Source organism: Strix aluco, chromosome 2 (assembly GCF_031877795.1).
Source record: "Strix aluco isolate bStrAlu1 chromosome 2, bStrAlu1.hap1, whole genome shotgun sequence".
Lineage (NCBI taxonomy): Eukaryota > Metazoa > Chordata > Aves > Strigiformes > Strigidae > Strix > Strix aluco.
In genome coordinates this window covers 41,111,139-41,126,447 of record NC_133932.1, presented here as the reverse complement: position 1 = coordinate 41,126,447, position 15,309 = coordinate 41,111,139, and the positions used below count along the sequence as shown (strand labels likewise).

The 15,309-nt window shown below is 37.2% G+C and overlaps 1 protein-coding gene across 19 annotated transcripts in view; it reads left to right on the top strand.

Annotated features, from left to right (window-relative positions):
- KDM6A (lysine demethylase 6A) overlaps positions 1-15,309 on the top strand; it is a 165,016-nt gene that overhangs the window by 86,293 nt on the left and 63,414 nt on the right. For 14 of the 19 annotated variants that reach the window (XR_012621920.1, XM_074814498.1, XM_074814492.1 and 11 more), the window contains one exon: positions 4,647-4,767. Coding sequence is in view for 15 of the 19 variants with exons in the window: in XM_074814498.1 (XP_074670599.1) it covers positions 4,647-4,767 (121 nt within the window). In the remaining 4 variants the exon portion in view is untranslated. Of the gene's footprint in view, positions 1-4,646; positions 4,768-6,825; positions 6,842-11,955; positions 12,020-12,749; positions 13,735-15,309 lie in introns of those variants that run through there. The other 5 variants (XM_074814503.1, XM_074814501.1, XM_074814504.1 and 2 more) reach the window with 3 other exon arrangements.

The window sequence follows — 15,309 nt, the reverse complement described above, 5'->3', positions numbered from 1 at the left end:
GTGTCTGTTTTCCAGTCCTGCTTTCCTGTTTTGTTGAGTGTTAGATGGGCTTTCCTGCCTGTTAGTGGAACTGCTCCCATTCTTGGAGAAAACTCTAATTTAATTCTAGTAGACTCAACCAAATTTGTTTCTTACCAGGCCATTGTTGGTATCTTCAGAGAACAAACCAAAAGTTGTCTCTTGCTGATGACTGTCATTTCTTTCTGCAGTATGAGAGCTCTTAGCCCTTCATTTGATGATTTATCCTTTGGACTAATATATGTTTAGTCTGCTGAAGGATTAAAAATGAAAAGCTCTGTCTGCATGAAGGCCATTTAATTAATGGTGGAGACTAACAACCTACTTGAGGAAGGCTGTGTGCCATCACCTCTGAAGGAAGCTGTTAGCCTCTTAAGCCAAGTCCTGCTTCATATGTGACAGATCATCAAGCTATTAGGTTATATCTGCTCTTCTGGTTTCGGTCAAACCATAGAACTTTGAGGCAAAACATCTGAGTAACTTGGATGCCTTGGATCCTCTAGACTCATATCTTTCTGGATGTAGGCTTGGACAGAGGACAGAAATTCGATTAATGATGTTTAAGAGCAAACAAAGATCTGTACAAGGATCAAGTGAATCCTGCGGTATCCAGAAGGCCAAACTCAGTCAAACAGATGGGCCAGAAAGGACTGCAGTTACCAATATTGGGCCATATTCTCTTTCATTTCCCTTTACTACCACAACACTGGCTCCCACTTTCCACTTCTCATGTCTGCTTCTACCAACCTGGACCAAGCACTAACGCCATCTGTGTTGGACGTTGTTGAGTGCTTACAATTGAAATGGATGTCAGTGATGTTACAGGTGTTTTGCCATTGATGTAGTAAGGGACTGAGTCTGGAGCTCTGAGTGCATTGCTATTTTGTTTAAATGTTTCCCATAGGCAAAATTAGATCAGTATTAGTTCAGCTATGGTGTAGAATTGCTTGTCTGTCCATAAGAGTTAGTAAGTAAAGGTCTTTTCAGAGTTTGAGAGTTTTATTCTATGAAAATTCTATTGACTATTTATATTTAAAATCAGGCTACAATTGCCAAATTAGACATGAGCACCTTCCACTGGTAGAAATTGTTGAAAATGCTGCCTTTCAGATCACTTTATTTGTGAAATTTTGATGATGCCCCTTTTCACAGAAGTAGTGGAAGTAGTTTATATTTCTTACTATTGGTGATTGTCATTCAGGAAAAACTACAAATTGCATAATCTATATAGAATTAACAATAGATTTAAGAAAGATGGAGGCCAATATTTTGAACGGAGAATATGAAATACATGGGTTTTAGTTAGAAAAGCTTCTTTGAGGAATATCTGGTGTATTCTTACATTTTCCCCTTAATTTACTGCTGTAATTATGCTTCATTATAAGTTTAAATTTATGTTACCTTTGAGAATTATCTTTTAGGTTTTATTATGACATCCAAAGATACAGAATTTAACATGCAAGCAAGACACTGACCCAGGAGTTCGTAGTATTTTGAGTTCATACAGATTCATTCTTAAATGTAAATCCAGCATATATTAGACACTGAAAGAAAATTTTTAAGTGGAGAGTCTTTCACCAAACTTTCTACCAGTGTGTCCATTCCATTGCCAGATCAATGCAGTGGATGGGAGCAATCAATGCTCCCTGAGTGCGTTCCTTTGAATTTTTTAACATTTCACAGAAATAATGTTTTTAAAGCATCTCCGCCTTTCCTCCCGAAACCATCAGTTTAAGAGTGATCAAATACAACTGAAATGTGCAGCTAGAATGTTACTATTTAGCTGTTAGCGTGATAACTCAAACAGTGTCTAAAAGGGTACAGAGAGTTTTGGTTTGACTTGGTTGATTGGATATATTTTTCCAAGCATCCATCAAAGTGGGTTGAAAAGCATGCTGTTACTTCCTGCATAGCTTGTGTCTGGAAGAATGATGACTTGTGTTAAAAATTTTCTTCCTCCTTGTACATGTTGGGCTTGTCTTAGTTGGAAAATTGTGTTGGGTTATAATGTTAGCTCAAAGACTTGTGAAAACTACTAATGTTGAACCTGACTCCACAAGCAGCTTAGACTAGGGTGAATGGTGTTGCTGTATCGCCTGCACAGAGATAAACATTACACAGACCTCATAGGGGCTGTCTGTGATGAGCAGGTTCTGTACTAAACGTGACAGTCTTTTCATGTTGTCCACTGATGATAACTTTATTTACTGGTTTAAGTTCTGTGCTTCTCTGAAAGACGGGGTAGGCAACGTTCTTGTTCTTTTGAATGAATGACAGTATACCTTCAAACTAAACTTCAAAACTGTCCTTAAAAGTTGTTTGTTTTACTTGTGGCTTTGTTTAACTCTATTCCTCAGTGTGGCAATGAATAATATTTCCTCTTCAGTAAGCAAGAGACTGTAAAAATAATTTTGTCTCTTACAGTTTCTCTTAAGATTTTTTAGAAATCCATGTTTCAGTGATCTTAGTGATTGAGACATGACATAGGAGAAATACGGAAATACTATTTTCTGACCAAACAAACTAGCTGAAATGTGATGAATGTGAAGTTCACAGTGTATATGAGTGTGGTCACAATCTCCCATGTGGTATAGAACAGCAATGTCTGTTCCTGGTTTTTGTCTTGTCTTTGATGGGGACCATAGACACAGGTTTTATTCCTTTTTAGAACTTAGGATACTGTCTTTGAACAGGATGCAAATAATGGATTTTAAATACCAGTGGCTAACATACTGAGTACCCTATTAGAGTTAAGACAAGAGATGCAAATATATAATCATAAAGTCTATACTTTGGCATAACAAAAGCATAGCTTAAAATATGTGCTGATATTTAGTAATCAGTCCAGTCTTTGGCCTTCCAGTTTGAGTGGTGTTCTTGTATGTGATGGTGAGCACACTGTTAGGAGACAGGGATCCTTGTTTTTTACAATTTCAGTGTAGATACTGAGGTGTGTGATTCATCACCACCCATACTGTTCCAGCGAGGTTTAGGTGAGATGTGAAAGACTGCTTATCTGGTGTAAGTTTGTCCCTTTTGTGCTTCACTTGCTCATTTTCTTTATGTAAGCAGAAAAGTAGGGTACAAGGTAAGGAAAGTCTTTCAGAAAGATTGTAATAGAGGAAACTCAGTTCCACAATAGAAATGTAATATTTTTTTAGCCTATCTGCTCTTAAGTTATTTTAAACAAGTCAGATAATGCTTCAGGTACAAATGAGTTTGTTGCATTGTCTAGAGGAAGTTCTGTGCCTTTGGTTTGCTTTGCCATCAAGAATGAAAAAACCTGTAAGAATTTTGGAGCAGAGGTGGTTTTGCTCATGGATTAAAAAATGATGGTTTATGTGTTTTGTGACTAAAAAAGTCTATGAGAAATATTTACTGAATTTTCTGTTGCAGCTGCTAACCTTTTGTCCTTATAAATAATACTGCACTTGGAGAGTAGGAGTGAAATCAAGTTGCCTAAACGTTGTGTAATTTTTAGGCACTGTGACTAGTTCTGTCCAGTGTCCCTGTGCTGCTCCACAGTGGGTACAATTCTCCCCATAGGCTTGCCTGTCATCTGCCTGCTCAGCGTCTATCTCTGGGGTTGCCTGGGACAGCAGATGGGACTGTGCTCCCTGGCCTAGGTGCTTGAATCTACCCTGAATGAGACTGATGCTGATTTCTGTCATTGTACAAGCAGTGATGTATGTGAAGGTATTTTGTTTCAACCTGTCATTGGATTTCAGGCGAGCTAACACAATGGGTCTTAGCTACTTTCTCAATTCCTCTGTGAATTTAAACCTATTACCTTTTAGTTGCATTTCAGCAGTCCTAATTTTACGCAGTTGGCCTGAGAGGCAAAACAGTCCTGTTTAGAATCATGTCTTTTCTGCTCCAAGATACAGTTGTTACATAGCATTTTTGTTTTATCTGGTACAGTGCCATCATGAACAGGGGCATGTGTAGAGAGGGTTTAAAGCCAAGGAAATAGAATCAGAGCCATCTTCACCTATCATGGGAATATGAAAAAGAAGTTACAGTGGGAGGAGGCCCCAGGCTTTCATATCTATGTTTTCCTGGAGGTAATTGAGTGACTGGAAAGTCATGGAGCAGTAGGTATTAATTGAGTCCCTACATGGCGATGGTGCTAAGAAAGAGAGGACCAAGTGGAAAACAGAGCAGGTTGGTGCAGTGGGAAGAGATGTGCATGATCTCTCCTTCTAGGCCTTCTGTTCTGCTGCTGCTCTCGGGGGTCTGCCCTACCTGGAATCAAAAGCAACCTAGTAGTTGGTTGTGACATGAGTGATCACTGTATCATTCTAAAGTTACTCTAATTTTGTTACTAATTCCAGAGTCATCCTTTCTGAAACAGCAGATACGTTACTGTATTTCACGCAGCAAATTAGTTTCTCTAAATTAATAGAAAAGATTAGACTTTCAAACATACCAGGGTATCTGGAGTACAAAATTACCCAGTCCTTGAAGAATCAAAAGCCATGCACCAAAAGCATTGCATGTAAACCGTTATTTTGATACGTTGTTCTGTAACAGTGCTTTCTGATCCACTTTCTGCTAGTCATATAAATATTGATTATAAAGTGATACTTCAGTAAAAAATAACTTTTTAATCTGTGTTTTTCTTTCAGGGCAATTAAAGCATTTCAGGAGGCGCTTTATGTTGATCCCAGCTTTTGTCGAGCCAAGGAAATTCATTTGCGACTTGGGCTTATGTTCAAAGTGAACACAGACTATGAGTCTAGTTTAAAGGTAGGTTTAAGTTCATTCAAATTGAATTAACATTTATTACAAGTTGTGTTGCCTCTTAAAGCTGCAAGGAATGCATAAGTGTATAGCGGTTAAATACTGCCTGCTTTCGAAATAGAAGAGCTTCAGTATGAAGTATCTTAGTCTAAAGACAGAGTAAGGGTAGGATTTGAGGTGTGTTTGATGTTAGAAACACTCAGAAAAGCCTAGCAAAATTATAGATCACCACTGATACTCCAAAAATTTGGTGTAGGGCTCTTGTGAAAACAGTACATTTTGGGGGGAGGCTGAGGACATACAAAAAATTGGAGGAAGAAGAAGAGAAGAATTAACAGCTTGGATTTCTTGCTATTCTCTTCCCCCCCGCCCCCCGCCCCAGCTGCACTGTTGTAAACTGGAAGTTCTTAAAAATAGAAAGCTTTTATGCAATATAATGTTCTCATACCATTTTTTTTAATATTGTTTCAACTTTTTCTAGCAGTTAATCATTCTTTTATTTCCCCTGGAGAGTCAGCTTCTAAGGCAACAATTTCTGACTAATCAGTTAGAAATCGTTTGTGTTAATACAGTACTTTGTTTCTTCTGTACTCCTTTAAATTTTTTTACTGGTTGCATTCTTTTCAGTCTCTGATTGAATTTGTCATTTTATCTCCCTCTATTCAACATGCTTGCCCCCCCTTTTTTTTTTTTATTCCTTCTGTTGCCTACTTTATCCTCATGTTCTTTCCTTCCTGGCCTCTAAATTTAGATATGTGTGTCTTGGAAAAAGGAAGTGTTCTTTAACAGAGTTTCATGTGCTGGGAGATACACCTGCAGCGCTGAGAATTTTGTAATTAAGTGTAATTTATAAACGTATTTCTGCATATTAATCTCTCTTAAAACTACTGAAAACATTAAATGTTTTGTTTTCAAGAATCTTGTGGCTTCCTTTTCCTGGCACATTGTTTTCCTGGAAGTTGTATTTGTGAGGCTATCAGAATCACATTGTCCAAGATTTGAAAGAGTAGAGTGTCACTCTCAATTTTTCCTTTCAGTATTTGTAATAATGGCAAGCACTTCTTTTATCAAGCTTCCTTTTTTCATCCAGAGTCCAAGATTTCACCTACAGAGACAGGTGGAGTTGAAAACTGTGATTAGAGAGAATGATATGGCATAGAAGTAGGAAAGATTCAGTGCAATGAATGGCGAAAGAGAGCAAGGGGAGGTAGAGATAGATCACTGTGTTGGGAAAGGGATTATGTGCAACTTTGGGTGGTTCTATTTCCTTATACTTTAGCATGGATTTAGTATTGGCTGTCATGATACATAGGAAATAAAAGAAGTGATAAAGTAGTACATTTTGGGTTTATTTTTAAAGAAGTCAGGGACAAAACAGAAGAGTAGATTTACAAGAAGGTAGTAAACTTGTAGTCAAGTAGTGGAAGGAACTTCTGCATTTTAATTTTTAATAGAATAAATTGATAAAGAAATAAATAACCTTTTCCTTATGGGTCATGAAATATGTAATTCTATCACTGAATCAAGTATTTAAATAGATATTACGAGAATTCAATCTAAATAATTTACTGAGTTTGATTTTCACAACTTTGCAAAATAAAAAGGGTCGCTTATGAGAAGGATTTTGAGTATACCAAACTTCTAGTTTGTAATACACCAACTACGAATAGGAAAAACACCAAAGAAGTATTTTTGATAAATTAATCTTTTGTAATGCAAAATCATCACAATTCCATTGCTTTTATGTGAAATGTGATTAAGTCACTTAAGAAAACAAATGGCAGGAACAAAACCAGCTTACCCTGGAGCAGAGTGAAGATCTTCAGAAGGGTGATGAAATAAACATGACGGGGGCAGGGGGTTGCATTAAGGATAGTTTCACATTGTCCTTAAATCAATATAACTGCAGGTTGTTGCTAAAAGGTTGTCTCATTTTCCACCTTGCAATTCTGATTGCATTGTTTGGCACCCTCTGCTGCATTGAATAGAGTGATTTTTTTTTTCCATTTGCAGACTGAGGTGGATCAGAAGTCTGAACCAGCTCAACTTGAGATTGCCCAGTTGCTAGATCCAATGCAAGGTAGATGGCAGGAGTGTGTGAATGGGAAGGAAAGGGTAGAGCTGTTTTATCCCCTTCTGGTGCAAAACATAACACGAAACTCTACTCTGGAATTACCAACCGAAACACCTAAGGTAGAGTTTCTGGTTTGCTACCTTTGTTATGGAGGTTGCAATCCTTAGCAGAGAATAAGAGTGAGGAGCAAGAAAGAAAAGATCCAGTAAGGCAATCCGCTCTGTCTCGAGCAGTTTCAGCTGTTTCTAGTTCAGCTCAGCTGTGGATATAATGTAGAGTTCTGAGACTGATATGCTTTGTTTGAGAATGAAGTATTACTGGTTGAAACATACCAGCTTTTACATCAGAATGTATCAATTGAGGAGTAGACTAAGTAGAACAAGCAGGGCAGTAGCTTCTTTAAAAGCCAATCTGACTGATCCCTGAGTTAAGGTTTAAAAAACCCTTAAGCCAGAACTCTGTGAGTGACAAGAATATGAGAGGCGAGTCAGAAAATACTTCCTTAGTGAAGAGGACAAAATGAAGTGCTAGTGCAGTGGTTACGCACAAGAATAAAAAATAAGGAAGAGATATGATGAAAGAGTGTGAAAAGATGTTTTCACAGAATGTCTCATTCTCTGAGACTGAATATCTCGTCTTTTCACAAAAGAAAGACAAGGAACCGAAGGTAATGAAAAGACACATTTGTCTTGTGCCTTTTTTAGTTTTGTGGACCTTTTTAAAAGGCTCCAGGATTTTAGAGGGTGGTTATGGGGCTTAGGATCCAGCCTGCTAGTGACTGGCCTTGAGCATAGACCCTTTCTCCTGGGGCTCTGAATAACATAATTCATATTTGAGCTTTCTATTTGACACTGAGACGGAAAGTGGAAGTAGCTTTTCATCTGGTATTTGCTTGTGACTGTTCTGAATTTCACAGATTGTACCAACGTTGCATTAATGTACTTTGAAATATCATAATGTTTTTGATGGTATTTAAACATTCATGTTAAGTCTGTAATTGCTAAGAATAAACCATTGCCAACAGATGAGTCATTGTCAGTAAGAGTCTTTCAGGCAAAGGGGGAGAATGGGAGTCTGAAGGGCATATATGCCATGGTTTTTCACAATTTTAGAGCATTAACGTAAATCATCTATATTTTATGTAAGCAATTTAAGCACGAAATTAATTTTTACTATTTTAAGATGTTGATGATCAAGATAATTACTAGAGTGCTGTTTAACAAGCATAAAATCAACTGTTTTTTCAAAATCAGTTACTGCTTTTGCATGTTTTTAACATGCTGCAGTTAAGACTTGCAGATTACTATAAGAACTCTTATCCCATTGCCATAAACTCTTGCAAGAACACCAGTGCTGGTGAAAATTACTTGGCCTTCAGGCTTACCTTAAGGAAGAAAATGAGTGGCCATTCTAGCTGAAAAGAAAACAGTCCTTGTGTAACCTGACAGTTAGGGCAGTGTTACCTTCAGAGTTGATACACAAAAGCTGAATTTGCCTCATTCATTGGAAAAGTACAGTTAATTCCAAAATTGAATGGCAATGACTCGGGGGGAGAGCGGAGATTTTATTATTGATTACTATAGCAGTAACATACTATTAAGGTTTACCTCACAGTTATGACATTTTCGCACTTTACTACATGTCCTGCTGCGCCCTTCCTATTTGCCATTTCTTACAAACGACAGTAGGAATACTGTGTTTGATGGTGTTAGTTATGGTGGCACCGTGATAGTCTGAAAGGAGAATAAAGCAAGATCTCCAGGAATATATCTTTTTATTGGTTTGGTAGATGTAGCTGGAAAAAATGTTCAAGCTTCTCAGTACCTGCCATATTATTTCTGGTATATCACTTGCTATCCTAATAATTTTCCTATTTATAATATATTTTTTCAATTTTAGCCTTCTTATTTCATACATGTATGTAATCATCCTGTCTTGCGCGTGTGTCTCAGTGCTTCTCTTAAGTACTTTCGAATCTTAACCAATTTCTAGCAAATATGTCAGAATGAAAGAGACTTCGAAGAGAAGTTTCTAGAACATTCCTGTGTGACATGTTGCCCCAGAGCCACTTGAGCTCTGCAAGCTGAGGACCAGGTGATCTGGTTGGTTTGACTTGCAACAGAGGCACCAAATGACTGGTGGTGGGTCTGGTCTGTTGGGACATGAAAAATTCCTGTGAAGGGAACTGTCCCATCCACACAGGAGTTGCTGTGCGTTGGTCAGCCCCAGTGCCAGCTGGAAGCTGAATGCAGAGCTGGATAGAACACAAAGGGGGAGCTGGGACTGTTGATACACATAATGGAGAAGCTGAGGAAAAAAGAAAAATTACAGCTTTGGTATTAGTTTAGTTTAATAGTTGGGTTACATTGGAAACTGCAGCTATGGGAAACCAGTCTTCCATCTGGTGCACATTCTGCTTGCTGGTGTTGGAGTACTGCAGTGTGCTTTTAGTGAGGAGTTACGACTACGATCCTGAAAGCCCTCTGAATGTAAAATTCAGTCCACTTCCATTGTTTGCTGTCAGACTACTTAAAGGGGGAAAAAAGAAGAAATCTTAGTTTTTCATATTTATTAGAATGATAACATCGAGGGAACAGTGGGTGGGTGGGAGGTTTTCTGAGGGAATGTTTTGTTTGCTTTTGTTTGGGGTTTTTTTAGTGGTGAATTCTTTTGGTTGTGTTTTTTTCTAATGAGTGGTCAGTAGAGACTCTGGACACGAGCAGGTTATTTTATAGCAAACCAAGCAATGTTGTGCTTTGGGAAATCTGTTTGGTTTTTAAGGATTGCAGATGCATCCTGTACCCAGCAACAAAACCCTTAGAAGAATGAGAACTAAATTTCTCATGTTTTCAATTATCTGCCTTTTAGTAGAAATACTGATTCTGCCTTTCACTTTTAGAATTGTTTCCTTCTTATTTATGCACAAAACAGCTATCTAGTAGTTTGCTTCAGGCCTATGCTTTGATCTTGCCTGTAAATCATCAATTTAAATATAATTCTAATTTTTAAAATTATTTTTCCTAAAGATTCTCATTTGTTAGTGATGTTAAGACATATTGCTTCTATTAGGATAAGAAAAAGGCTGCAAAAGAATCAATTTATTGGGAAGATATGCATGAAATATTAAAAAATTAAATACTGATACACAGATGAAGAGCTTGAAATACTTATTTATAGTCAGTCACTTTTCCATCATGTATTCAAATAATTCTCCTGTCTCTATATATATATCTTCATGAAAGATATTTTTAGCTACTGCAGCTATTGTATGCCAACATGTAGCTGTGATAGACATATTTTCATTTTTTATGTTCTTTTTTCAGTAATAAATAAAAATGTACTTACGAAAGTGAAAATTTGTATTTTCAAGCCTTCAAGTGCTGTTTCACAACCTAGTTATCTTTCACATGTGCTTAGATTAATAATTTTAAAGCTTAAACATGTTAAATTGAAAGTTTATGTATTTTTAATTATTAAAGGAAAATTAACTAGTCAAACATACATACAGTTATGAGAAGTTTTAATTTCTTATGTCTTGTTTGATGTCTGTAATTCTACCAGAAACTAATTAGTGACATTTTTAGGTAAAAAAACAAAACAAAGAGCTTTAGCTATTGCAAGTGGCTATCCAAGATTTCAAGCACTTCACCTAAAAAGCGTTTTGTTGAAGGCAGGATGAAATGAGTCAAAGGATTATTTTAATAATTTAATAAAAATGTTACTGGATGGAAAACAGCATTTGAGAATGAAAATGCTCTCTGTGCCTTTGTAGTCTGCATATGTGTATGATGGAGAGACATACACAAGAAGTAAAAACATGAAAGTTTTCTCATGCATCATGGCACTGTAATTGAACTGCGGGAGAGTTACTGGTGCAACTGGTTTTGACAGTGGATCGTGATATCACAGTGTCTGGCCTACTAAGTGTTTTCTTCTGTTCTGTCTTAGTTTTGCTTGGGTTTTTGAGTAATTTTGGAGTTTTCCTATGAAAGAAAACTGTAGGAGTGTTTTAGAAATATCATGATTACAAAGACAAGTAAACGGTAAAATTGAATTAACATGCTGTGTAGCATCTTCCATGATTTGCTGGGGAGGGCGGGGGGGAAGAACAAACCATGAGAAGAGAAATGGTTGACTCAGAAGTTCAGCATTCAAGCTAATGAGTATTGGTCCTGGTACACTCACTTCATTTGGGGACCTTCTCCTCGTGAGAGGTGTCTTGGTCCAGGTTTATTAGCTGTAACTGTAACTGAAAGGCAGCATTGAGGGCACGCAGTAGTATCTAGCTCTGCATACTGGCTAGGTAGCCACAGATACCGGGCAAGGATTATGCTGTGCTTCAGTTCAGCCTGGGTGGCTGTGTGGGCTGGAGGCAGAGTGCTGCAGGTCCTGGAACGACCCCAGCTCAGGGCGGTTCAGCTCTGTGGTGATGCAGCAGCGGGGGCAAGCTTCCCAGTCATTCCGCTTCCCTATAGCATTTTGTTGCTGCTGGCAGTCCTTTGGGCTGTTAAGACAGGAATAACTAAATTCTGATGTTGCACAAATAATGATAAAACACACAGGCAACACAAGTATTGAGATAGCTTTGTGAAAAACACTGTGGTGCACTATGTAAGATGTTGGTCAGTAAATTTGAATGCAACCTTCGTTTGGTTAGTGAAAATACAGCTTTTCTGATCTTTCTGTTTGAAAAGATTTTTTCTCTTACAGCTAGTCAAAACAAGAGATTCGTCTGAACATACTGCTGTTACTCAGTTTATGTGACCTTCGTTTCTTTTGTCCTCAAGCAGCTTTCTTCTGCCCTGTCCATGTAACAGTTTTCCTCAGTGTTGAGGGTTTTTTTTTGAACGTTGGACAAAAGTAACTGAGTGTTTACACTACACAAACCTTCATCTCACAAGATGAATTTATTCTGAATTCGGAAGACGCAGGAGAGCGGAGCAGTGAGCTCATGTAGCAGCACATGTAGCAGGTCCTCTCCTGACCCTCTCCCCTGGCCCCAAACATGCCTGGCAAATGGAGGCTTGGCGCTCTGCCACGGCTGATTACGCAAGGCTTTCTGTGTCCTACTTATCTGAACAAAGGCTGCTCTGAGGAGCATAGGCATCACACCTAGGTCACATAGGCAGAAAAAGCCATCTCCTGACAGAATTGTACTGAGTCATGGTGGAGCTTTCCTTCATGGTAAGTCTGTGAGAATTGTCAGGTTTCAAATGATGGCTTGCCTTGCTTGCTAAATAAATGCAGAACCGAGAGCTATTAAACTTGCTAATGTCATCCTCGAGAGGAGGATGGGGGAGTAGAATCACTATTTTGAGGTCTCAGGCTTGGATGTAAATAGAGACAGTACTGAAAGTCTTGCACTAAGAAGAAAATGGTTCTTTTTGTCTTGGTCACTTACTGCTTAAAGAAACAACAAAAACGTGGGTACTTACCTCTTAAATTGTAAAGGACTAATTTGTTAGAATTGGTGTTAATTCTAATAGTGAAAACATACTAAGTTACCTAAATTGGTGTCAGATTACTGTTATTTTACTACCAGACCTAATGCTTTCATCAGTGTTGTTTATATGCAGTCCACTGTACTTCTGGTCCTTGGAAAGGTTACCTTCGAAATTGTTTCCACAGTCAGAGGCAAGTCAAGGACTCCAGAGGAGACAAAATAGGCTGTAGATAATTGTGCAGTTACAGATGGCTACAAATCAAGGTATATTATGACTTGAGCTGCAGCTCTTGAAGAGAGCCTGATACTTTTTAACATTCAGAACACTGCCTTCTAGGTAAATCCTCTTACTCGGGATTTGAATTTCTATAGACTGCTGTCTGCCTTGAGGTATTGTATGTCCTCTCTGAACTGCAGCGGCCTCTCCTGCATAATAACTATTTCACACAGCAGTAGCCAGCTTCAGTACTGCAATATTTGAGAGAGGTGCAGATGTTTGCTAGCCGCTTCTGTTTGTTGCAGAAATGGAAGTTGGAAATGATTACTATATTTTTTAATTTTTTGGTTCTGGTAATTGTGATTAGTGGATCTGCTTTTGGCTGATGGGATTTATGTGTTAGAATGCATGCATGCTTTTTTTTTTTTTTTGTCTGATTTTGAATACTTAACGGGGAGCTATGTTTTATTTATCTGGCAAGAGGTATAGGTTTGCTTGTGTATGTGCATTTCAAAGGTTCTTGGTTTGAAAGGTTCTGGGGTTTCTGTGTATTGCTTTGTGGTAATTGTTTAGTGCAAATGGTTTATTTTGCTGTAGTTATAGGCTTCGGTTTATAAATTTCTTTACTGTTTGTAGTCTAGTGAACAGTAGAAGCAGAAATTTACTACACTTAGAAAATTTTCATAACGTGGATTTTGAAATTTAAAAGCTAATGTAGCAGTAAGAATTTAAATTTTTAGGAGGCATTGCTGAAAATATTCCTGCTTTTTTTACTGTACAGCCCTGATACTACTGGCATATTTATATATTAAAATGATTAGATTTTCTTATATGGTTGCCTGCTTTATCTCAGTGACTCTTATTGCAATAACTCTTCTGAAAAGCTACTGCAGAACAGTTGTCAATCGTTTCTCTTTAGATCTGCTTATTTTTTATAATAGCATTGCTAGGTGAGAGTAAATCTTCCTTTCTGCTTTATCTTTTCATATTAATTGTTAGTGACAGTGTAAGATGACACATCTGTGCAAAAAGGATCTTGTACCATTTAGATCAGTGTACTTAGTGTACAGGCCAAAGTATATACGTCTGTTCCTTTTTTTTATTTTGTCAGGCAAAATGCAATGTAAAGTAGAGCATTTTATTTTTATTTAGTCTTTTTTTTTTAAGTTGCCTGCTTAGTAGAATCACTATGGTAACAGACTAAAGGATGTCTCTGAGGCACACAACCTGCATTGCAATGTAAGTGAGGGGAGATTTTAAGTTGTCTGACTGCTGAACATTAGAAATAGGAAGAAGCAAGGCAGAAAAATAAGCTAATATTTAATATTTAGAAACTATTATTTAATGCTTACTCTAAGGTTAAAAGTTATCTTACAAGTAATGTATATGTGGCTTCATTGTTTTCTGTGCTCTCTTCTGGGAATGATACCGCTAAAATGTTCATTGAAAATCATACATTTGTGTTATCATTCAACTTGAGTTTGTTTCATTTTTTTTAAAAGCTGTTGTGTATTAAAAATCCTGTTGATAGAAGTCAGTGAGGAGGTAAGCTGTATCACTGTGCCTTGCAGAGCTCATGAGAGCGTCAGCATTCTTTTTTTATGCTTTGCTACGGGTAATGCATTAATTCGCTAATAATTTTTCAGTTAAAAATGGTTATTTAGAAATTTGGTGGTCTGTTAAACTCTTCTTACAAATCTTTGAGATATGTGTTATACAGACATGCTATACACAAGGTATTATATTAGGACCATGAGGAAAGTTATGTAGTATCTAGTAGCTCTGACTCTGACAGTACTGGAAGCGAGTTGCACATGCATCCATTTAATAAGGATTTTCTTTTCCTTCCCAGCTACGCTAATAAGCTCCTAATGCCACCTAGTTTGGCATCCTGAACACCTCGAGCTAGATTATCTTTTTTGTGCTAACAAAATAAAGAACACCAAAGCATCAGTAATGTTTTGTGTATTAGAAGCCACCTGAAACTGTATTTTGTAGATAACTGTGTTTATTAACAGTAGTGTTTTATATGCTCTTAGGTTCCTATATTCCTAGGCCTTATTCTCTATTGAATTAATATGTTAATCCAAATTTACACTGTGTAGGAATTTTCTATGAAGTTTATGGAAAAGTTCAGAGGCACTTGAGTTTGTATAACTGTTCCATTCATTTTAACACACTTGGTTGAGTTCCAAACTGTAAGTAGTGATCACTGAATTAGCATGACACTTGTGAAATGATTGCTCACATCCAGGCTTTCTGGCAGACAGACTTCATTGCTTTGCTTGTGTGACCTTCTTTCTAGAAGAGTGAAATACTTGGCTCAGAACTTCAGAATGCAAAGATGTTTTAAAATATATTTTTCATATCTCTTGAGGAAAAGTGATTAAAAATAAACAAGCTTTAATGTTTAACTGAAGTTATCTTAATACCTGCAGGAGAGGATGTAAGAACTTATGAACTCCTTATGAACTCATGTTTTAATGTAAAGGTGTTCATTTTAAGTGCTTTTTGACAAGAGATCAATTTTTTAAAAAGACTTCACTCAATTTGAAGGAAGAGTATTCTGGTTTTCTATATAGACAAATTGAGAGCTTCGATATTTATCTCCATGAGGCTATGAGTTAGTATGATGGCTACATTCCCAGTTATGTATTCTGAGGAAAACTTGTCCTTCCAGTTTTGACCATTCATTTGATGCAATCATTCTTCCAGATGTTATCCTGGTCATTTTGTGAAGATGTCTGTTGCCATCTTACATTGCTAGAAGCATTGCTGCATCTGCAATAAAAAAATTTACTTTAGTAAACAGTT